This window comes from Humulus lupulus, chromosome 4 (assembly GCF_963169125.1).
Source record: "Humulus lupulus chromosome 4, drHumLupu1.1, whole genome shotgun sequence".
Taxonomy (NCBI): domain Eukaryota; kingdom Viridiplantae; phylum Streptophyta; class Magnoliopsida; order Rosales; family Cannabaceae; genus Humulus; species Humulus lupulus.
The window spans coordinates 137,187,981-137,214,141 of NC_084796.1; the positions used below are offsets into that span (position 1 = coordinate 137,187,981).

The following is a 26,161-nucleotide window of genomic DNA, read 5'->3' on the forward strand; positions in this document are numbered from 1 at the left end:
CCTATGCCAACCAGTGTGCTGGCCCATGCCGATCGGTGCTTGCCCATGCCGACCAGTAGTGTGGTTTGGCCAACTGGTGAGTTGTCTTGGCCGAACAGTCACTTCGGGGATGGATTTGGTTGGTTGACGGATCGAAATCTCAGAATTTACCGTCTAGTGACTCTTCAGTAAAGCCTCAGTAACAACTTCAACTCGAATCATTCGCAACTGCCGCGGGAATATCTTAGAGATACCAGAATAATAGCTATATTGTTGTAATTTGAATTTATTTATATTTTATTAATTAAAGTTGGTTGAAACAACCAACTCGTCAAACATGATATTTCTCATGTACGATCCATGAGCCTATAAATAAATGGCTCATGGCATCATTTGGGGGGACGAATCTTTTGGAAACTGGGAGACTCTCTAATTTTGAGATTTTGGGACTTGGGCATTCTCGAGGTATTTTTCTGAGAGAGAAAACTTGTATTATTGAGAGAGAAACTTTGTATTTTTCTACTTACACTTAAGAAACTCAGTTGGCTCAGGTTCATCTGATCTTAAGTGTAGGCCACATATATCACAACTCCAAGTGGATTAGGCTATTACCAACAAATTGGGGCTGAACCACTATAAAATTACTTGTGTTATTTATTTTCTATTCAAGGTTTATTGTTGTTTTTGCGTCTACTCGCAGTTGGCCAAAATCGTGGTCAACAAACTAAAACATCCTCAACAATATCCTTAGGCTTTTTGGTGGAGCGGTCAGCAAGCTGTAGCACAACAGATGTTGGCTTCATTTCTCCAAGACCGAGTTGCGAGTATACAATAAGGCATGCGATTTACACTCGAGCCAAGATTAAGTAAGGCTTGGCTGACTTCATGAGTCCAAATTTGACAAGAAATGGTGGGACAAATGGGATCTTTGTATTACGGTGGTGTCTTTTGTTCAATCACTGCACTCACTTGCTCAGTCAAGAAAGCAGTCTTCTTAACATGGTGCGTACTTTTTGCAGTGCATAGATCCTTGATGATTTTGGCATAAGCCGGCACTTGTTTTATGATGTGCAGCAAAGGAAGATTAATCTTCACTTGTGTCAAGTGCTCAAGGATTTCAACTCGGTTACTAGGAAGTTTCCCAACAGGTTTCAAAGCCTAGAGAAATGGTACTTTTGGGGAAGCATTTAGTGGTGCATTCTCGTGATTAACTTTTGGAGTACTGGGAGAGGTGGTTTTTGTGGATGGGTCTTGCAAAGTTTTACCACTTCTAGTTGTGATGGCATTTACTTCCTTAACATTTGGATCATTGGAATTTGAGGATTGAGTCATGTGTTGGCCTTGCACATTGAATTTAGGTTGGGAAGGAAGTTTTCCTTTTTCTGGAATGGCCAAGGATTCAGTCAATTTTGAAAATTGACATTTCATTTCCATGATTTCCTCCATTATTTGTGGTTTAGTTTGGATTGTTCCTCTATGAATGCATGAAGGGTATTCTCAATTGAATTTCGTTGTGGATGAGCATTGTATTGAGGTGCAGAGTACACCTTTGATGGTTGAACTTGTTGCTCATTTTTCTATTGAGCTTGGTTGGAATCTCTCCAACTAAAATTTGGGTGGTTTCTCTAGCAAGGATTGTACGTATGGGAGAATGGCTTGTTATACACCCCTAAGGCATTGCATTGCTCCTCATAAACCACCCTCATTTCATTAAAAGCTAAGCAGACCTTAGCTAAATGCCGTCCCTCCACAAACAAAGCAAGGTTCTTGTGGTTCTGCTTGAGCAATCATGTGCGACTTTTTACCATTTTTCTTCATTAAGACCTCAAACTGCTTTTTCAAAGCTTTGAGTTGGGCCTTAATACTACCCTTTTCTCAAAGTTGATAGATCTCATATGGTTTGTTTCTGTTGCTGCTATCAGTAGCACTTGGACCAGTCCAAGTGTGAACTTTTTTTGCAGTTTCTTCAAGATATTCAAGAGCATCGTTTGGCTCTTTTTCGAGGAATTCACCATTGCATAGCATTTCTACAAACTGGCGCTCACGACTTGTGAGGCATTCATAGAAGTAACTGACCAAATGCCAGTTCTCATAGCCATGGTGCGGGCACTGATTCAACAGATCTTTGAATCTTTCCCAGACTTGATAGAACGTTTCATTGTCCTTTTAGGAAAATGTGGAAATCTGTCGTTTTAGACTGTTGGTCTTATGGCTGGGGAAGTGTTTCAGAAAGAAGGATTTGGTCATTTCATCCCATGTTCCAATAGACCTAGGTCTCAAAGAGTATAACCAACTTTTGGCTTTGTCCTTCAAGGAGAAAGGGAAGAACTTCAATCGCACAAAATCGACATTTTTGACTCGGTTATAAAATGTGGCTACTACCTCCTCGAATTCTCTAATATGCACGTATGGGATTTTGTTTTCCATTCCATGAATTGTGGGTAAGAGTTGAATCATGCCAGGTTTAAAGTCTAATGCAGGCATATTAGGAGGGAAGATAATGCATGAAGGCATGGAAGTGCGAGTAGGATGGAGGTAATCATTGAGTGTTCTCAGTTGGATTTCATCATTGCGAGTCATTGTGAATGGATTATTGTCAGCTAAGGTTTGTGGAGAAGTAGGATTGGTGGAAGGGGTTCTGGAAGATGTGGTGGATGAATTGGAAGAAGTGTCACTAGAAGTTTTGTGATGATTCATCCACTCTCGAAAATCATAATTAGAATTAGATTTATTTTATGTTTTTATTTTTATTTATTTTTATTTTTTTATATTTTTTTTGGAGGTTTTGGGGTGATCTCCAATGCCTTACTAGAACTTCCCGAGGTTACTGAGTAAGTATGGTGGATCACAAGTTAAACATTTTTTACCAAACAACCTTTAAGCAGAGTGAAATTGCTTATTTTGATAGAATAAGCTTGGTTTTCTTATAGTAATAAGTTCAAAAATGTAATAGTGCAAATGTATATGTTTGAAATGTTCCCAGGCTGATTGGGAAGGTTGCCAAGGTCTCGCTTTAGACCCACACTTGCCTAGACAGAACTCCCCAGGGCTCCCAGGTAAGTGTGGGGGATAACACTATCACAAACCTTATTTAACAACCAATCTTTCAAGACAGAACAATATCAGTTTCTACCATTTGTAATTTTACACAATTGTTCCCAATACTAAGCATTTTATGATTGAAATTTTATGAACAATTTTATGCATTTTTATGTTTTTTTTTTTTTAAGGAATAACTAAATTCTAAGGATGACTAAGGAGAAAAAAAATGAAAGATCTAAACCAAGAACCTAAAGCAACAAAATAGTCAACACAAAAAAATAAAGAAAAGATAATTGAAATTGAGATATAATAAAAACCTTAATCCTTTTTTATTTACAAATATTTATTAAACTAAAAGAATAAAATACAAAAAATAGAAAAGATTAAAAGAAATTAAGAAAGAGAAATGGATTAAGAATTAACTAAAAAGAAAAAAAAATCATGTATATATATTTATATAATTATCTTTTTATGTAACAGAAGGGAAGGAAAAGAAAAATAAATATATATTTTTACGTTTTCTTTTTTACTTTTTTTTGTTTATATATATATTTATATTAATATATATTTTTTTGTTTTACTGAAAGAGAAAAGAGAGAAAAAAAAGTATATATATAACAAAATTTTTTTTTTGTTTTGTTTTCTAATAATATTCAAATAAAATAAAAATAATACAACCCACAAACAAAAGAACACTATGCTAGCACAATATTCATACTAACAAAAATACAAATAAAGTTACAAACATTTTGGTAAAAGTTTCACTAAACTTTTGAAACTACCTCCCCAGCAACGACACAAAAATTTGTTTAACGCCCAAATCGTGACAACCACTAAGCAGTAGTTGTAGTAAAATCGGGCAGTCAATCCACAAGGAGGTAACCTAAAACCAAAAGATTAATAGAAAATAACACAAAAAGTTAGTAACATGAAATAAATAAAAATGTAAATGAAAAGAGATTTGTGATTTTTGTGTTGTCTTTTTGATGAAATGATAAAATGAGACAAGTGAAATTAAAGTAAGGTGTAGTCAAGAGTTTGAGAAATAGAAATGTTTCAAGAATCATCCATATGCTTGTTTGGTTACTTAGTTACTTGATTTACAAAAATACACAAGTAAATAGTTCACATCCCAAATAAAATATTCATAAAGTGATAGGTTTTATTTGGGCCCATTAGAAAATGTAAAGTTTAAACTCCTCTCTTGTGGGTGATTTCATTTGTGAAAGCCCATTTGCTTTGTATGATTATAGTGAACCTACTCAATTAATAACAATTAATAAAACAAGGGTTTAACTTCCTGTCTTTTGGGCCTTGTGTGTGGAAGTTAGGGGGCCTTAGTAGTGTGTACGACATATTGAACCCAGCCATCCTTCATGCAAAGTCAATTGTTAAGGCCCATTTACTTGAGTTAGACTTAATTATCTTAGGTTTATTTTTTTCTAGATAGTTGAACCTAATAATTAATTAGCAAAAAATTAATTCTAATTTAATTGAATTTGTTTCAATATGACACTTTAAAATTAATAGAAAATTATAGGAGGTTTTAAAATTTATTTTACAAATTAATTTTTTTGAAGAACGTTAGTCATTAATTTTTGAAAAAAAATGATAATAAAAATACTTAACTTAATTATATAATGAGTTTGTTTTAAGAATTATATTCGATCTTCACCGTTAGTTTAACAAGGTCGATAGCTTAATGGGGCCTCGAGACGCTTTGTTTCATCCCCCTACGGAAGGTGTTCATTAGTTATTTTGACAAGGTTAGATTTCGAAAGATAGATAATTATAGGTCAAATTCTAATAGACTCACCCCAACGGTGACTGCTAGGACTAAATCTATGATTATCGAAACCATGGGTCTAGCTCATAAAATAAGAAATTTTGTTTTCTTATTTTGATCGAATAGTAGGTTATTAATAATGGTGTCCATTATTAAATGAGTTTACAACTCTATTTAACTAATGATATTTTTTTTACTCTCGTCAACCGAGACAATGATATCATAGATTAGATAAAATCCTAAAGAAATAGAAATATGATTATTTTTTGTATTTTTTTCTCATATCTTACATATATTTGGTATATGTTGTACTATTTCTTAAAATTTGTGTGAATAGAAGTTTTATTGAGCAAAAGTGATTGATTTATATTTTATTGATAATTTATAGTTTTAATTATGGCTGTGTCTACCCCCATCCTTTCTCAGCTTTCGACAGAGAAGCTCACTGAAGAAAACTTCCTTAAGTTGAAGCAGAACATTAACATTGTGTTGATTGGTGACAACTCCAAGTTTGTCATGACCGAGGAATCCCCGGAAGTTCCAGCTGAAGGAGCTACCAAGTCTGTAAGAGACAAATACGAGCGTTGGCAGGCAGCTAACAACAAGGCACGATACTACATGTTGACTAGTATGGTCGACACTCTCAAGAGAAAGATGGAGAATGTCTAGACAGCCTACGAAATCATGGATCAGCTCCAAGTCAGGTTCGGGGCAAAGTCTATGCAGACTCGTTTTGAGGCCACCAAGAAGTATGCCAATGCTCATATAGCACCGTCTCAACACGTTCGTGATCACCTGATCAAGATGATGAACTACTTTAAGGAAGCGGAACTGCATGGAGCTACAATAGATGAGGAGGCTGAAGTCAACTTAATCCTCAATAGTCTCTCTCCAACTTTCCTACCATTCACCACCAACTATGTGATGAATAAACTTGATTATGGTCTGATGCAACTCATGAACGAGCTTCAAGCTTTTGAGTCTATCATGGGTGGATTGAGTAAGCGATGATAAAAGAAGACTATTGGTGTTGCTGCTGATCCAACTAAGGCTGAAGCTAACCTAACTACATCTTCCAAAGTTGGAAACAAGAAGAAGGGTGGACATAACACCATCCCCAAGCTTGCAAAGACTACAAAGACGAGTTCACAATCAGATGCATAGATGCCTAAGGGGATGAAAAAGAAGACCAAGAAAGGTAAAGGTAAATTCTTTCACTGTAATGAAAATGGGCATTGGAAACAAGATTGCCCCAAGTTTCGAGCAGCATGAAACAAAGCTTCTTGAATCATGGGAGGAGGTGGATGAAGGCGGCTTAAAGCATAGAGTTGGGAACGGAGCACTCGTTGCAGTCCAAGCTAGAGGAAGAGCTCGCCTGAAGTTCGGAAAAAAAATTTAAATTTAAATGATGTATTTTTTATTCTAGATTTTAGTAGAAATTTAATTTTAGTTTCCATGTTGCAATTATAAATTTTTTTATGACTTTTACAAGTTCAAATATATCTATTTCTTTCAATGGATCAAAATTGTGTAATGCATGTTTGGAAAACATACTTTATATTTTGCGATCTAACGACCCTTCGCGTTTAATAATGAATGATTCAAAGTAGCTAAACCTAGGACTAATAAACGTCAAAAGACCGATAACGATAACATAACGTATTTATGGCATTTGAGACTAGGTCACATTGGCTATGATAGGATTCAAAGATTTAAAAAGGTCGTGCCTTTGAGAAAACTCACCTTAGGTGAATTACCTGTCTGTGAATCATGTCTTGAAGGCCAACAGACCAAGCATCCATTCTCTGCAAAAGGGTGATAGGGCAAAAGAACCACTTGGAATAGTACATTAAGATGTTTATGGACCTCTGAATGCGAAAGATAGGGGGTGGTTATGAGTATTTCATCACTTTCATTAACGATTACTCTAGATATTCATGTCTTTTCCTAATGCATACTAAATCAGAAACATTTTCAAAGTTTCAAGAATTCTTAGCTATGGCTCAGAACCAATTAGGTAAAATGTTAAAGATCTTGCGATTTGATAGGGGTGGAGAATATTTGGATATGCAGTTCCAAGATCATTTAACTGAACTTGGGATTTTATCTCAACTTACTGCCCCGGGTACTCTGCAACAAAATGGTGTAGCTGAACATCGGAACAGAAGTTTATTGGAAATGGTTAGATGCATGCTTAGTTACTCAACTCTACCAACTTCATTATGGGGACATGCAATTGAAACTGCAAACGATATTCTAAATGTTTTGTCGTCCAAATCAATCCCCAAAACACCTTTAGAATGCTGGAATGGCCGTGAACCTAGTTTACGACATTATAGAATCTGGGGGTTTCCCGCCCACGTCTTGAAGAAAAAAGAAGGAAAGCTAGAACTACGAACTGAAGTTTGCATGTTTGTTGGCTATCCTAAAGGAACTCGAATTGGACTTTTCTATAGTCATTCAGAAAAGAAAGTGTTTACTTTCATGAATGCCACTTTTCTGAAAAATGACTATGTCAAAAATTTAAACCGCGCAACAAAGTAGTTTTAGAGGAGATGGTTGAAGAATTGGCTCCAACAAATGTTCCATCATCATCAAAGGAAGTTGATGATGAAATTCCCACTCTTCATGACCAACCGACGCAAGTCAATTGAAATGAAGAAAGCACCACTGTTCCTAAGAAAACAGTCATGAAGCCTCGTCGTAGAGGGATGATTTCTAGAAACCCTGTTCGCTATGGTTTGCATGGTGAAACCAATATGGTTGTTGATGACACTGTTGATGATGATCCATTGTCTTTCAAACAGGCAATGCTATCCCTAAAAAGGAACTAGGGCTCGAAGCCATGAAATAGGAAATGGAGTTCATGTACTCAAATTCTGTCTGGAATCTTGTGGAACCGCCTAGTGACTTTAGGGGCATTGGGTGCAAGTGGATCTACAAGAAGAAATGAGGTATTGATGGAAATATCGAAACTTATAAAGCTTGATTAGTGGAAAAGGGTTATCCTCGAAGGGAAAGTGTGGACTATGAGGAAACTTTTAGTCCGGTAGTCATGCTTAAGTCCATTCGCATCCTCCTATCCATAGCAGCCGCTCTCGACTACGAGATCTGGCAAGTGGACGTCAAAACAACTTTTTTTAGCGAGAAACTTAACGAAGTCATTTATATGGATTAGCCAGAAGGATTTATCAAGAAGGAAACATTTGCAAGTTGAATAGGTCCATTGTTGGTACTTTCTTTTGTGAATTGTTAAAAATTGAAAAAATATAGTTGTGTGTGATATGGGAAAAGTCCCACATGGAATTGAAACACTCTTCAAGGAGTGTATATAAGTTGCAAATGCTATGTCTTGGGGTGTGCCCCAAGGGGTACCCAGTTTTGTGCGAATGGGTGAGGACTCACACACTTGACCACCACACGCGCGCGCGCTGCCGCCGCCGTCCGTCCGACCGACCGAGCTGAGCTGGCTGGCGGGTGGGTGGTGTGGTGTCGTAATTTTAATTTTTAATTTTTTTTTTCAACAAAGGTAACTAAACGTTTATTATTTTATTAATTAAAAACGTTTATTTTTTCAAAAAACGGTTTTATTTTGATTAAATGAAAATAAACGTTTTTTTGCTGTTATGTTAATTTCCTCCTCTGATTTAATGGAAAAATGTTTTTTGACGTTTTGGGGGGTTTCTTCTGTGTATAAGTTAGATCAAACATCTTTTGAAAAGGGGAAGTCTTTTTCTTTCTTGGTACTACAAATTTTCTCAGAGCATTTTTATAAGGGTGTACAAGAACGATTTTCTCGGTGCAGGGAGGAATCGTACAGAGGCTGTTTTATCCTGGGGATGGGGTGGTTGATTGACTGTCGTGCACACTTAGGGCAGAGCTGTGAAATGTCTTAAAGAGAGCGACCTTGTCTGCGACTCAGCCAGAAAAATTGATCGGTAATTTCGTTCCAATTTTATTTTCTATTGAGGAATATCAATTTTAAGACGATCTGTTCTGCTATGGTTGCGACCGATGATTTTTCTGGTTCTACCTCTATTGATATTAACAAGCCATTTTTTTTTTGAGGGTTTGCACTTTAAGCGTTGGAAATAGAAGATGCTTTTTTATCTGACCATGAAGAAGGTTGCGTTTGTACTCACTGCTCTGAAGCCGGTTGTCTCTGAAGCCTCGATCGACAAGGACAATCAGACTGAACGCGATAAGCAACAGAAGGACTTGGACTACTGGGTGGAAAATGATTTCCTCTGTAAAATTTTATTCTTAAGGGTTTATCTGATGATCTTTATGACTATTATAACTCAGATAAGTCAGCAAAGGAAATTTGGGAGGCGCTGCAAAAGAAATATGATACAGAAGAGGCAGGGACTAAAAAATACGCTGTTAGTCGCTACCTGACGTATCAGATGGTTGACGATAAATCTGTGGAGGCCCAATCTCACGAAATTTAGAAAATTGCTCATGAGATTATCTCAGAAGGTATGGCCCTTGATGAAAAGTTTCAAGTTGCTGTTTTAATTGACAAATTACCTCCTTCCTGGAAGGACTTTAAAAATGTTCTCAGGCATAAGACTAAGGAATTTTCCTTAGAAAGTTTGATCACCCGCCTTTGTATCGAGGAGGAAGCAAGGAAACAAGACCAGAAAGAAGAGGTGCTTGTTGTCTCTAACAGCATCCCTAAGAAGCCCACACCTGCGGTTCTGAAGCCAAATGGAAAAACTTTTAAGAATCAGAACCGCAACTCGAATTCAAATTCCAACCACAACAACCAGAACAATCCTCGAAACAACAATCAGAGTTGGAACCATAACAGGAACCAACATGGAAGGCAACAGCCTCCACCTAAACAGAATGACTCTGGACAATTCCTTTGTTACGTCTGTAACAAGCCAGGTCATATGGCACGTAAGTGTAGGAACAAGCCAAGCACTGCTCCGCATGCTAACTTGACTGAAGAAGCTTTTATAGCTATGATTTCTGAGATCAACCTTATTGGTGGATCAGATGGGTGGTGGGTAGACACTGGCGCTTCTTGCCATGTCTGCTATGATCGTGCTATGTTTAAAACATACACTGCTGCTGATGATAAGAAAGTGTTGTTGGGAGATTCCCACACCACTATTGTTGCTGGGATTGGAAATGTGGAGCTTAAGTTTACCTCAGGAAAGACTTTATTACTGAAAGATGTAATGCATACTCCTGAGATGAGAAAAAATCTGGTTTCTGGTTTTCTGCTTAATAAGGCTGGGTTTACTCAAACTATTGGGGTTGATTTGTACACCATCACTAAGAATTGTATTTTTGTTGGGAAGGGTTATGCTACTGATGTCATGTTTAAGTTAAATGTTGAATCAAATAAAGTTTCTCCTTCTGCTTATATGCTGTGTGATTTTAATGTTTGGCATGCTAGACTCTGTCATGTTAATAAGCTCATTATTAAGAACATGAGTAATGTAGGACTGATTCCTAAAGTGTCAGATAACGATTTTGAAAAATGTGATGTTTGTAGTCAAGCAAAAATAACTAAGACTCCTCATAAGTCAGTTACTAGAGAATCTGAGCCTTTAGATTTAATTCATTAAGATATTTGTGAACTTGATGGAACGTTAACTAGGAATGGTAAACGTTATTTCATCACTTTTATTGATGATTGTTCTGACTTTACTTATGTGTACTTAATGAAAAATAAAACTGATGCGCTTGACATGTTCAAATTATTTGGGACTGAAATTGAGAATCAATTCAATAAGAAAATTAAAAGGTTTCGTAGTGATAGAGGAACTGAATATAATTCAAGCATGTTTATTGAGTTTTATAATTCACATGGCATTGTACATGAAACCACTGCACCATATTCACCTGAAATGAACGGTAAAGCTGAAAGAAAGAATCGAACTTTTACTGAATCTGTTGCGGCTATTTTATTGAATTATGGTGCTGCATCTCATTGGTGGGGTGAAATTCGTTTGACTGTTTGTTATGTGCTGAATAGAGTTCCTAAGTCTAAAAGTAAAGTTTCACCTTATGAGATCTTGAAAAATAGGCAACCTAACCTGTCTTATTTTAGAACTTGGGGTTGTCTGGCTTATGTTCGTATTCCTGATCCTAAGAGAATTAAGCTAGCAAGTAGAGCCTATGAATGTGTATTTATCGGATATGCAATCAATAGTAAAGCATATAGGTTCTATGATTTAAATGCGCATGTTATTGTTGAATCAAATGATGCTGATTTTATGAACATAGATTCCCTTTTAAATTGAGAAATAGTGGGGGCGCATCTACTAGCAACATTCCTATGATTAGGAATAATGAACATATTGAGGATAGAGAATCAGAACCTAGGAGAAGTAAGAGAACTAGAGTTGCTAAAGATTATGGTTCTGATTTCTGTGTCTATACATTAGAGGAGGATCCTGCTAACCTCCATGAAGCCTTGTGCTCTTTAGATGCTGACCTCTGGCAAGAAGCAATAAATGATGAGATGGACTCTCTTGAGTCTAACAAAACATGGCACTTAGTTGATTTACCTCCTGGTTGTAAGCCTATAGGTTGTAAGTGGATCTTGAAAAAGAAATTGAAACCCGATGGAACTGTTGAAAAATACAAGGCTCGTTTGGTAGCCAAGGGTTTTAGGCAGAGAGAAAATATAGATTTCTTTGACACTTTTTCACCTGTTACGAGGATAACTTCCATTAGAGTTTTGATTTCCCTAGCTGCCATTCACAATCTAGTTGTACACCAAATGGATGTTAAGACTGCATTTTTGAATGGTGAATTAGAAGAATAAATCTATATGGATCAACCGGAAGGGTTTGTAATCCATGGCCAGGAACATAAGGTTTGCAAGTTAGATAAATCTCTGTATGGTCTTAAGCAGGCACCTAAGCAATGGCATGAGAAATTTGACAATTTAGTTATCTCACATGGATTTAAAGTGAATGAAAGTGTCAAATGCATTTATTATAAATCTGATAATGATATTTGCACTATTGTATGTCTATATGTGGATGACTTTCTCATATTTGGTTCGAATATCCATGCTGTGAATGCTGTGAAATCTCTGTTGTGTGCTAACTTTGATATGAAGGACCTCGGAGAAGCGAATGTAATCCTTGGTATTAAGATTACTAGGTCCGAAAAGGGAATTTCTTTGGATCAATCTCACTATATTGAGAAGATTCTAAAGAAATACAATTACTTTGATTGTAAACCTGCTTGCACACCATATAATCCAAGTGTAAAGTTATTTAAGAACACTGGTGACGGTGTAAGACAATCTGACTATGCGAGCATCATTGGCAGTCTTCGATATGCCACTGATTGTACGAGACCCGACATTGCCTATGTCGTTGGATTATTATGCAGGTTTACTAGCAGACCTAGTATAGAGCATTGGCATGCTATTGAAAGGGTCATGAGATACCTAAAGAGAACCATGAACCTTGGATTACATTATCAGAAGTTTCCAGCTGTTCTTGAAGGTTATAGTGATGCAGACTGGAACTCTCTGTCTGATGACTCCAAAGCAACAAGTGGCTATATCTTTAGTATAGCTGGTGGAGCTGTTTCTTGGAAATCTAAGAAACAGACTATTTTGGCACAATCCACCATGGACTCTGAAATGATAGCACTAGCTACAGCTAGTGAAGAAGTAGGTTGGCTGAGAAGCCTGCTAGCTGAGATCCCTTTATGGGAAAAACCGATACCAGCTGTGTTGATCCACTGCGATAGTACCGCGGCTATTGCAAAAATTCAGAACCGTTATTACAATGGTAAGAGACGACAGATACGTCGTAAGCATAGTACTGTTAGAGAGTTTCTCTCAACAAGAGCTATTAGAGTGGATCATGTACGCACTGATGATAACTTAGCAGATCCTTTGATGAAGGGATTAGCTAGAGAGAAAGTCCATAAAACATCGAAGGGAATGGGACTATTTCCCTTAGAATGATGAATCACTCATGATGGTAACCCAACCTAAAGACTGGAGATCCCAAGAACTAGGTTCAATGGGTAATAACAAGTTGTGAAGTGATATGAGTTGAATCATGCTATTTCCATTAAAGCAAATAGAAGCATGAATTCCTGAAGCGATGAGAGGATGAGTTAATATAAACTCTTAATGAGATCTATACTCTATGTGGGGTGGAGTACCGAGCTACAGGAGTACTCTTGATAGACTCACCTATGTGAATGTAGAAGTGGGGCCGCTTCCTATGGAATTTGGGCAAAATTTCTAGAGCATTCACTATACTGGGATAGACGTGCATGGCCATTAATGCACAGGCTTTTTTTATTACACCCTTGAAAGGTTGGTGCGTGGTACGATGTTAGAAATAGAGTTCAAGACTACGTGTCACTCTAGTATAATCTAAATCGTATTCACTACGCAAATGTTCAAATCGAAAGATACATTTGTTTATGCACAATCTTATAGACTCTGAAATTGCTCGAGAAAATATTTTTAAAAATTCAAGTGGGGGATTGTTGGTACTTTCTATTGTGAATTGTTAAAAATTGAAAAAATATAGTTGTGTGTGATATGGGAAAAGTCCCACATGGAATTGAAACACTCTTCAAGGAGTGTATATAAGTTGCAAATGCTATGTCTTGGGGTGTGCCCCAAGGGGTACCCAGTTTTGTGCGAATGGGTGAGGACTCACACACTTGACCACCACACGCGCGCGCGCCGCCGTCCGTCCGACTAAGCCGAGTTGAGCTGGCTGGCGGGTGGGTGGTGTGGTGTCGTAATTTTAATTTTTAATTTTTTTTCTCAACAAAGGTAACTAAACGTTTATTATTTTATTAATTAAAAACGTTTATTTTTTCAAAAAACGGTTTTATTTTGATTAAATGAAAATAAACGTTTTTTTGCCGTTATGTTAATTTCCTCTTCTGATTTAATGGAAAAACGTTTTTTGACGTTTTGGGGGGTTTCTTCTGTGTATAAGTTAGATCAAACATCTTTTGAAAAGGGGAAGTCTTTTTCTTTCTTGGTACTACGAATTTTCTCAGAGCATTTTTATAAGGGTGTACAAGAACGATCTTCTCGGTGCAGGGAGGAATCGTACAGAGGCTGTTTTATCTTGCGGACGGCGTGGTTGATTGACTGCCGTGCACACTTAGGGCAGAGCCGCGAAACGTCTTAAAGAGAGCGACCTTGTCCGCGACTCAGTCAGAAAAATTGATCGGTAATTTCGTTCCAATTTTATTTTCTATTGAGGAATATCATCCATTTATGGACTTAAGCAAGCTTCTCATTCCTGGAATCTTAGGTTTGATGAGATAATCAAAACCTATGGATTTGAACAAAATATTGATGAGCCTTGTGTTTACGAACTAAGGGCAAATCAAATAGTGGTATTCCTTGTTCTTTATGTAGAGAATATCTTATGAATTGGAAACAATGTTAAGAAATTATCAGATGTGAAGAATTGGCTGAGCACTCAATTCCAGATGAAGGATTTGGGTGAAGCAAGTCATATTCTAGGTATCCAGATCATTAGGGATAGAATGAACAAACTCTTAGCTTTATCTCAAGCAGCTTAAATTGATAAAGTTCTTGAACGTTCCTCAATGACAAATTCCAAGAAAGGACGTCTACCGTCCCGCCATGGAATTCATCTTTCAAAGAAGCAGTCTTCCCAGACTCCTGAAGAGGAAGATGCAATGAGAAAAGTTCCTTGCACATGATGTATGATATGTTGTGTACTAGACTAGATATCTGATATGTAGTGGGAGAGTGAGTAGGTATTAGTCAAACCCAGGACCGGATCATTGGATAGAAGTTAAGCATATTCTGAAGTATTTAAGTCAGACTAGGAGTTATATGTTAGTCTACAAGGGTGGTGTTCTGAACCCTGTAGGCTACATCGATTCAGATTTCTAGACTGATGTCGATGACAAGAAGTCTACTTCTGGAATTGTGTTTTCTCTTAGGGGTAGAGTTGTGATATGGAGAAGTGTAAAACAATCTGCAGTCTCAGATTCCACCATGGAGGTTGAGTACATAGCTGCATCTGAAGCAGCTAAGAAATAGTTTGACTAAAGAAGTTCTATTTAGACCTTGGTGTTATTCTAGATATGGATAAATCGCTCATATTGTTTTGTGATAGCACATGAGCGATAGCCAACTCAAAAGAACCTTGAAGTCATAAGAGGACTAAACATAGAGAAATAAAGTATCACATAATTCAAGAATATGTGGCCAGGGGAGATGTGAAATTTATGAAGATTGCATCTGAAGACAATCTTGCATATCCGTTTACAAAGAAACTACAAGAAGCTACATTTGATAAGCATATATCAAGGAAATGAGATTAGTAGAATTAAGGCATTAGTTTCAATTAGTGCAAGTGGGAGTTTGTTAGGATTTTATGTCCTAATTAAAGCCCAATTTCTTTGTAATCTCATTTTATTATCAATAAAAGAATTCAAATCATTTTTTGGACTTGGTCAATCACTTTGCTCACATGTTTTATTTTCATGATTATTTGTATAATATAAACATCTATTAAATCCCGAGCTTATAGCTAATCATATTTATAGTGACGTTGTAACGCCCTACTACTTTAGTGCCGTTACTAAGTGGGTTATAAACGTGCAATTAACTCACTAATTGAGGTTTTAAGATAAAAGTGTAGGTAAACCATAAACAAAGTCACATAATTTGAAAATATACTCATTCATTAAAAATTATAAAGCGTTTAACATTCGGGATCCCAAATCACTGTTTAGAAATATATTTGCAATTATAAAATATGATTTAAGTCGACTAAACGACAAAACTATGTTTAATACAAACATCTCCCAAAAATACCCTTGGCCGTGGCAGCCATGTAGGCTAAACATGTACGCGTCGCTTCACGCTCTCCGTACTCATGGTTGGTCGACCTTCCCCTTGCCCTTACCTGCACCATAGAGCAACCGTGAGCCGAAGCCCAGCAAGAAATCTCACACAAGCAAATAACATATGCATAATCATCAATCAGTATATAAACAAATCGCCAACTGGCTAAACACATACGGCCATGCTGTCCGAGGCGCTTTACAAGGCCTTAGGTTCGCGGTCTACACCGTAAGGATATCCCAGGTATCCTATAGGATCTCACCCTGGCAACTCACACTCCGCGTGCTTAACGCTGCTCCCGGCCCTTGCCGTTCTCGGCCTTCGCCATTCCCGGCTCTTGCCATACATTCACAAATATGCACACATAGCATAATTTAACAAGTATTTAAACATGTATAAACACAATCAATGGGGCTACGCCCTACAACACAAACTATAGGGCCTCGCCCTACTCTATGGGTACAACAGTTTTCTAACCCGTGTCCCGTGCTATCCGCGCACCACGATCACGATCACGATCACGAGAATAGTCCTCTAACTCGAGCCTTGAAGAAATCCTAGTCACAACGCATGAATAATAATCAACCATCACGTTCTAATCCATTAAATAGTTTGTAGACATAATTCTAACCTCCGGAACCTTGGTTTCCACTAAATTGGGTAGTAGAAACCTTCCCAAGCCTTAACGTTCAAGTTCCCGAGCTAAAAACCCGTATTTTGCCAAAAATCCACTTTTGGGCTACGACCCAGCCTCCCTTAAGCACTGCGGCGTGCCCCAAAGCAGAGGCGAAATTGCCTCTCATCTGACAGCCTAGGGCTGTGGCGCCCAAGCCTTATGCCGTGGTGCCTGGGAAATTCCTCGAAGCCTCTCTAGCCTATACACTCAAGCGGGCCACGACGATGATGAATAGGGCTGCGGCTCAACCCCGAAACCCAGAAATTCCATGCAACTTTTATAAGCTAACTTCTCTGAAAATCATTCCAAACGCACTCCAACACTATAATTGAGTCCCATAACTAGTCTAATACACTTTAAGCAGCTCTAGAACCCCAGGAACTATTCCACAACTTCATCAAACTCAAAATCAAAACTTAAACTTGAACCTAGAAGAAAACTCTTAAAACATGGCAGGAATTCATTGAAACCAGAGCAAAGAACCTTACCTCAAGAATGGTTTCGACCTTCAGCTGTCTATAATATTGCTCCTAGCTTTGATTCCCCAACTCTTAGCCTTAACTTCAATGCTTTCTCCTAAAAAATCCTTAAAACCTTCCAAGCCTCAAGAGAGAGAGAGAGAGAGAGAGAGAGAGAGAGAGAGAGAGAGTTTCTGCTTCTTTTTCTTTCCAATCCCTTAATTTCCAGTGACTTCCTTAGACCCCTCAGCCTACCTAAACCAAGTATATCCTCACCAAAAGACCCAATTGCCCCTTAAGCTTATCCTAACCTCTTGGGTAACCCAAGGGCAATTTAGTCATTTGCCATACCCCGTTAAGTCCCATAGTAGTCTTATAAATCCCCATTAATCCCGACATGTTGAATTCCTTACCAAACTACTACCTGTTACTCCATAAACTCCAAACTCATTTTACATTCCCAAAATACCCTAGGCTCCTCCCGAGCCGAGTATCTGACCCCGTTGTGAATTTCTAGCTAGTCGACTCCCTAGGACCGTCTCGGATCATGCATCTCAAATATATCACCACTCACACATGTTATAAATCACAATAATCACAAATATCGCATTTATGCCCTCAACGGGCTAAAATTAGAAACATGCCCCTAATAACCAAACGGGGCCCACATGCATATTTAATTCACCCCTGATAAAGCTGGAGGCATCGCCAACCTGTAAGCTACCTCTCTAAACCGTTCCAGAATCTCGAAGGGGCCAACAAACCTAGGGCTCAGCTTGCCCCAAACACCTAATCGTTTCACTCCCCTCAAAGGTGAAACCCTAAGGAACACACGGTCACCGACCTGAAACTTTACGCTCCTGCGTCTCAAGTCCGAGTAACTCTTCTGGCGACTCTAAGAGGCGAGCATTTGAGCTCTAATCTTGTCAATCACCTCATTGGTCCTCTAAACCATCTCAGGACCCAAATATCTCCTCTCACCCATCTCATCCCAATGGATAGGTGATCTGCACTTTCTTCCATAAAGCATCTCATACGGTGCCACTCTGATAGTCGCCTGATATCTGTTATTGTACGAGAACTCAATCAAAGGGAGATACTTGCTCCAAGATCCCCCAAAATCTAGCACATAGGCTCATAGCATGTCCTCCAGTATCTGAATCGTCCTCTAAGACTGTCCATCTGTCTGAGGATGATAAGCGGTACTAAACCGTAACTGCGTGCCCATAGCCTTCTACAGACTCCCCCAAAACTTGGAGGTGAAGGTGGGGTCCCTGTCGGATATTATCGACCTCGGAGCCCCATGAAGTTGAACAATTTCCTTCACATATAACTCACCATACTGTTCCACAGTATAAGTCATCCTGACAGGTAAAAAGTAGGTGGACTTGGTATACCTATCCACAATCACCCACACCGAGTCATGCTGTCCCACGGTCTTCGGCAAGCCAACCACGAAGTCCATGGTAATATCTTCCCACTTCCACTCTGGAATCCCTAGAGGCTGCAGCAACCCTGCTGGCCTCTGATGTTCAGCCTTGACCTGCTGGCAAGTTAAGCACTTGGCCACATAATCCACCACATCCCTCTACATGCCTGACCACCAATACAAAGCTCTCAGATCTTGGTACATCTTCATCGTACCTGGATGTAAGGAATAGGGAGTGGTATGCGATTCATCTAGGATCTCCCGCCAAATATCAGAATCCATCAGAACACAGATCTAACCCTTGTTCTTCAGTAACCCTATCTCCGAGATAGAAAAGTCATTAGCCGCTCCGACTAAGACGTTCTCCCTTTGACCTCTCAATTGGGAATCTTTCCCCTTTGCCTCCTTGATCCTCTCAAGGAGTGTAGAATGAAGAGTGATGTTGGCTAACCAACCAACCACCAACTCTATACCCGCTCTAGTCATCTCCTCTGCTAGCTTATCGGATATATGTCTCGAACTGAACAACTGTCCTGGGCCTTTCTGACTCAATGCATCAGCCACTACACTAGCCTTCCCAGGATAGTATAGGATGTCACAATCATAATCCTTAACCAACTCTAGCCACCGTCTCTGGCGCATATTTAGATCCTTCTGAGTAAAGAAGTACTTCCAACTCTCATGGTCGGTGTATATCTCGCACTTCTCACCATATAGATAATGTCTCCAAATCTTAAGTGTGAATACCACCGCTGCCAACTCCAAATCATGCGTGGGATATCTCTGCTCATACTCCTTTAACTGTCTTGAAGCGTAGGCTATCACCTTACAAGCTTGCATCAGCACACACCCTAAACCCTGTTTGGAAGCATCATAATAAACCACAAACTTCTCATTATCTATCGGCAGACTCAACCCTGGCGCGGTGATCAGTCGTCGCTTCAACTCCTTGAAACTGTTCTCACATCTGTCTGTCCAAACACACTTAGTCTTCTTCCTTGTCAATTCTATCAATGGTGTAGCTATCCTGGAGAACCCCTCAACAAACCGCCGATAATATCTTGCCAATCCCAGAAAACCCCTCACTTCGGGAACATTGCTCGGTCTAGGCAAATCTCTCACTGCCTCAATCTTATTTGGGTAAACCAGAATCCTCTCCTTACTAACGATGTGGCCCAGCAATGTAACTTGTGGTAGCCAAAACTTGCACTTGCTGAACTTAGCATATAACCTATGCTCCCTCAACCACTGCAATACCAAAGGTAGATGCTGCTCATGCTTTGACTCTAACTGAGAGTACACGAGAATGTCATTGATGCATACAATCAGAAACTTATCCAGATAGTCCTTGAAAACCGTATTCATCTAATCCATAAAAGCTGCTGGGGCATTGGTTAATCCGAAGGACATAACCAGGAATTCATAGTGTCCATACCTCGTGCGGAAAGCGGTCTTTGGTATGTCCTCTTCTTTGATCCTTAACTAGAGGTAACCTGATCATAGATCAATCTTGGAAAACACTGTCCTTCCCTGTAGATGGTCAAACAATTCGTCGATCCTAGGCAGTGGATACTTGTTCTTAATGGTCAACTTGTTCAGCTCCCTATAGTCAATACACATCCTAAGAGATCCACCCCTTTTATTGACAAAAAACACTGGAGCACCCCGTGCCATGAAACTCGGTCTGATGAACCCCAAATCCAATAACTCATGCAACTGAATCTTCAACTCCTTCAACTTCGTCGGAGCCATTCTGTAAGGTGTCCTAGATACTGGCTCCGCCCCTGACGCCAACTCTATAACAAACTCAATCTCCAGCTGCGACGGCAGCCCTGAAAGATTTGCTGGAAATAAATCTGGAAACTCACATACCAATCTGGTCTCACCCGGTCCAACCGACACAACCCTAGAGGTATCCACAACGTTTGCTAGGAATCCTATGCAACCTTCCTGCATCAGGTCTCTAGCCTTCAGTGCTGAAATCATAGGTACTCGCGGTCCACTAGTTGTCCCCAAAAATACAAAGGTTACCTCCCCTTCTGGTTCAAAAGTCACCATCCTGTGCTTGCAGTCAATTGTCGCCCCATACTTCGATAGCCAATCCATCCCTAGAATCATATCGAAGTCATCCATCTCCAACTCAATCTGATCAACAGACAACTCCCTACCATCTATCTCTACTGGCAATGCTCTAATCCATCTCCTAGAGAGTACCAGTTCCCCTATTGGCAACAAAGTCTGAAAACCCCTAGCATACACACCACTAGGTCTACACAGCTGATTTATCACTCTAGCAGACACAAATGAATGGGTAGCTCCCGAATCAATCAATGCAGTATACAAAGAACCAGCACTAGAAATCTGACCTGTCACAACCGAGGGGCTAGCCTCCGCCTCAGTCTGAGTCAAGGTGAACACCCTAGCAAGAGTGAGACTGTCACCCTGCTTCTGCTCCTCTCTCCTGGCATATGGGCAGTCCTTCTTCAGATGATTGGCATTCCCACAGATAAAGCAGGCCCTAATCCTGCACTCACCCTGATGTCATCGTCTGCACCGAGGACACATTGGAAAACTCCTCCAGTTGTCACCTCCGCCCTGACGACCGCCAAAAGCACCCCGTGCCCTCCTATCCGAGCTAGGAGGAACAAAAGAATCTGGGGCCTTTCTCTTCTACTCACTAGAGCCACTGCCCCCGCTGGATCCAACAAAAGAAGGCACCATCCTCTTGGCATCGCGCTTAACATCTCTCTCTCTCTCCATATTTGATCCTCGACCCCCTCAGTTGTAAGGGCCTTGTCCACCACCTGGGCATAAGTAGTAGTCTCTGGATCCAAAGTAATCTTTACATCATGGGCGATCATAACATTCAATCCCCGCACAAATTTATCCCTTCTTGCCGCATCCATCGGCACTAAATCCGGCGCAAACTTCACCAACCGGTCAAATCTCAAGGCATATTCTGTAACTGTCAACCAGTTCTGAGTCAGGTTGATGAACTCGTCAACCTTCACAACTCGGACTGCAATACTATAGTATTTCTCATTGAGGATGTTTCAGAGCTCTTCCCAAATCATAACTGCCACATTCCTCCTCTGAGCTACTACATCCCACCAAATGCGGGCATCTTCTCTGAACATGTAGCTAGCACAAGCTATCCTCTCGTTCCCTTCAACCCTCATAAAATACAGGATTAAGGAAACCATATTCATTCACTGATTTGCCCGCAGTGGGTCTGGTCCACCCTCGAAGGTGGGAGGATGCTGTTTTCTGAACCTCTCATACAAAGGTTCCCACCTATTCTCCACAATAGGCTGAACCGACACTGGCGCCACAGCCAGCTGAACTGACAACCCAGTGACTTGAGGAGGGGCCTGCTGCCTCAACTGTCAAAGTTCTTCCTCTGTTTGTTGTAGTCTTGATTCCATTTCGGCAAACATCTGTTGCCAATTCTGTGGGGTAGGTGGAGGGTCCTGACCCTGGTTGTCATCCTCAGCTCTACTGCCGCGGAGTCTCGATGATTGTCGAGGCATCTCAACAATAAGCCTGCAATCAACGATGCCGCTCATCAGGCATGATAACAACATCCAAAACTACCTCCCAATCACATTATCCAACCATAAACAAAAGTCCACAAAACATACAAATAGCATATAACACTCAACGGGCCTTGCCCTGACATCATGCATATGTTAACTCATTCATCATGCTCTACATAAAATAAGCAGGAAAATAGGGCAGCTAAGCACATATTCAAGCATATAATTCAATCATTACCAACCAACCCTGAGTCGAGCTTGTCACTGACAGCGAGCGTACATGTTCGGTAAATCTCCAGAAAACATAAACCTTGGCTCGCTCTGATACCAAGTTGTAATGCCCTACTTCCTTAGAGTCTTTACTAAGTGGGTTATAAATGTGCAATTAACTCGCTAATTGAGGTTTTACGACAAAAGTGTAGCAAAACCATAAACAAAGTCACATAATTTGAAAATATACTCATTCATTAAAAATTATAAAGCATTTGACATTCGGGATCCCAAAATACTGTTTAGAAATATATTTACAATTCCAAAATATGATTTAAGTTGACTAAACGACAAAACTATGTTTAATACAAACATCTCCCAAAAATACCCCTGGCCGTGGCAGCCATGCAGGCCAAACATGTACGCGTCGCTTCACGCTCTCCGTACTCATGGTTGGTCGACCTTCCCCTTGCCCTTACCTGCACCATAGAGTACCTGTGAGTTGAAGCCCAGCAAGAAAACTCACACAAGAAAATAACATATGCATAATCATCAATCAGTATATAAACAAATTGCCAACCAGCTAAACACATACGGCCATGTCGTCCGAGGAACTTTACCAGGCCCTGGGTTCGCGGTCTACACCGTAAGGATATCCCAGGTATCCTATAGGGTCTCACCCTGGCAACTAACACTCCGTGTGCTTAACGCTGCTCCCGGCCCCTTGCCGTACTCGGCCTTCACCGTTCCCGGCCCTTGTCGTTCTCGGCTCTTGCCATACATTCACATATATGCACACATAGCATAATTTAACAAGTATTTAAACACGTATAAACACAATCAATGGGGCTATGCCCTACAACACAAACTATAGGGCCTCACCCTACTCTATGGGTACAACAATTTTCTTACCTGTGTCTCAAGCTATCCGCGCACCACAATCACGAGCACAGTCCTCTAACTCGAGCCTTGAAGAAATCCTAGTCACAACGCATGAATAATAATCAACCATCACATTCTAATCCATTAAATAGTTTCGAGACATAATTCTAACCTCCGGAACCTTGGTTTGCACTAAACTGGGTAGTAGAAACCTTCCCAAGCCTTAACGTTCAAGTTCCCGAGCTAAGAACCCATATTTTGCCAAAAATCCACTTTTGGGCTGCGACCCAACCTCCTTTAAGCGCCGCGGTGCGCCCCAAAGCAGAGGTGAAATTGCCTCTCATCTGACAGCCTAGGGCTGCGGCGCCCAAGCCTTATGCCGTGGTGCCTGGGAAATTCCTCGAAGCCTTTCTAGCCTACACACTCAAGCGGGTCATGGCGCTGATCAACAGGGCCGCGACTCAATCCCGAAACCCAAAAATTCCATGGAACTTTTATAAGCTAACTTCCCTGAAAATCATTCCAAATGCACCCCAACACTATAATTGAGTCCCATAACTAGTCTAATACACTTTAAGCAGCTCTAGAACCCCAGGAACTATTCCACAACTTCATCAAACTCAAAATCCAAACTTAATCTTGAACCTAGAAGAAAACTCTTAAAACATGGTAGGAATTCATTGAAACCAGAGCATAGAACCTTACATCAAGAATGGTTTTGACCCTCAGTTGTCTATAATATTGCTCCTAGCTTTGATTCCCCAACTCTCAGCCTTAATTTCAAAGCTTTCTCCTAAAAAATCCCCAAAACCTTCCAAGCCTCAAGAGAGTGAGAGAGAGAGAGAGAGAGAGAGAGAGAGAGAGAGATAGAGTTTCTGCTTCTTTTTCTTTCCAATCCCTTAATTTCCAGTGACTTCCTTAGACCCCTCAGCCTACCTAAACCAAGTATATCCTCACCAAAAGACCCAATTGCCTCTTAAGCTTATACTAACCTCTTGGGTAACCCAATGGAAATTTAGTCATTTGCCATACCCCGTTAAGTCCCATAGTAGTCTTATAAATCCCCATTAATCCCGACATGTTGAATTCCTTACCAAACTACTACCTGTTACTCCATAAACTCCAAACTCATTTTACATTCCCAAAATACCCTAGGCTCCTCCCGAGCCGAGTATCTGACTCCGTTGTGAATTTCTAGCTAGTCGGCTCCCTAGGACCGTCTCGGATCATGCATCTCAAATATATCACCACTCACACGTGGTATAAATCACAATAATCACAAATATCGCATTTATGCCCTCAACGGGCTAAAATTAGAAACATGCCCCTAATAACCAAACGGGGCCCACATGCATATTTAATTCACCTAACACATGCATTTCTATTCACATATTTATCAAATTCATATATTAACACAATTAATCAATTATTTCCCTCCAGGCATGCTAATCAAAGCCCTAAGCCTAGCGAATTTGGGACGCTACAGACGTAATCACAGTGGAATATAAATATGATTATATGTTCAAATTAAGTTAATCTTGAGATTAGTCAGTGCACAAAATTTACACTGACTTTCCATTCTATGATATGATCTACTTACACATTTTAGTGTTATGTTCTTTCAAGAACATTAGCAAAGTAGATAAGATCAGATGTATTTGTTACATCGAACTGGAACGTTATTGATTTTACATAGATAAGTAAATGTACCGTTATTATCTAATATAGTCATATCATAAAGTTGATCATAGGTCAAATCAATCTCAATTCTAAGTGGTTAGTGTTCTAACTGGTTGTATTATTCAAGTCCTTTGATTTGTTCGTTACTAGCTTACCCTACAGACTTGCCCATACTTACATATTGGGGACTTGCTAGTATAATTGAGTGAGAGTGTTAATCATAGATATGAACATCTATAACTTCTAGCAAGAAGTGAAATGATGATCACCTTATAGCTTGGTTCAACGAGTTAAATGATTGAGTACTCATTTCTATGATTAAAGTTCACGAAAATATCATTTACAAGGAACTTAGTGGTATTTAAGGATAAAATACAATGAGGGATAAAACAGTAATTTGCAATCGACTCAGTTATATATCATCTATAGAGAATTGATGAAAAATTATGGTTGTAACAATGGATAATGTATTCACTTTAAGTGTAAAGCATTCTATGAGTTCAAGAGTACAAATTCCAAGTCTTTAGTGGAGTCATGATGAATTATAAGGTAGTGAAATTATTCGATAATAATTTTACGATAACTTATTGAAGCTTGAATTCATGGGTCCATGGGCCCTACAATGCCTTTGATTAAATCATCTAGATTGTAACGCCCTGGATAACCAAGACTGTTACACTGTGTGTTTGAAATAGTGTGAGACTTGCTAATCAAGCCGTTTAGATAAAAGCGTGAATCTAATGAAACAAATAGGTTAGGTTCAAAAGATTTTGGTTGTAAACAAAATAATTTTCATTAAAATAAGTGTTTGGTACATGGGATTCCAAATCAGGGTTTAAATAAAGTAACTACAGAATTTCCAAACTTTATAAACAATCAAGCCACTCTAATGGCAAAATACATGTTTTAGGTTCTCGTTCCTGTACAATCCCTCGACCGTTGCGGCCGAGCAGCTGACAATGTACACCTCGCCCCCAGAGCTCTCCAACCCATGGCCAACTCGTCTTACACTAGCCTTTACCTGCACCACGTAGCACCCATGAGCGAAGGCCCAGTAAGAAAAAATAACATTTAAAACACAATCACTATTAATAGCCAACTATTTCACAAGACATAACCAGGTACTCAACAGTACACAACATTCATCTATTCAACGATAACAGTTAACAAACTAACAATCTGTCGTTCAAATAACCAGCATATCATTTTCATCAGAATAATAACAATCAAATCACATGATAATTAGGGTCGACAACTTAGGCCGCACCCCCTGTTTATCCCACTGACTCTCGCCCGCTTAAACCGAGCTCAGTGCATATTAAGCTGTCCTCGGCTACCAGTGGCTGAGCTGCGCTCTGTGCGCAAGTGTAAACTCCAGCGCTCTTAGGTCGCTCGTTTACTATTTACATGGCATGATACCATCCATTCACAATTCACATGGCATAATACTATCCTCTTAAAGAGCATACAAGACAGGGAACCCTTAGTCCCAATATAAATCCACAACCGGGTGCAATTTTCTTACCTTTAATCTCCAAGCGCTTTAACTAGTAAAGACGACCCCCGAGCACGATGCTGCCTCAAGCTTAAGCATAAACCTAGTCACAACCATAATAAAGGATTCCATCAATAGT

The 26,161-nt window shown here is 39.5% G+C and overlaps 1 protein-coding gene and 1 non-coding gene across 2 annotated transcripts; both read left to right on the top strand.

Annotated features, from left to right (window-relative positions):
• Positions 1-2,071: 2,071 nt before the first annotated feature.
• On the top strand, positions 2,072-2,178 carry LOC133833741 (small nucleolar RNA R71). The gene has a single exon (XR_009893104.1). It is a non-coding gene; the product is annotated as a small nucleolar RNA R71 (small nucleolar RNA).
• A 3,313-nt stretch (positions 2,179-5,491) lies between these two features.
• LOC133832559 (uncharacterized) lies at positions 5,492-5,818 on the top strand. The gene has a single exon (XM_062262884.1). The coding sequence runs from the start codon at positions 5,492-5,494 to the stop codon at positions 5,816-5,818; it is 327 nt and encodes a 108-aa protein (XP_062118868.1).
• Positions 5,819-26,161: the final 20,343 nt, after the last annotated feature.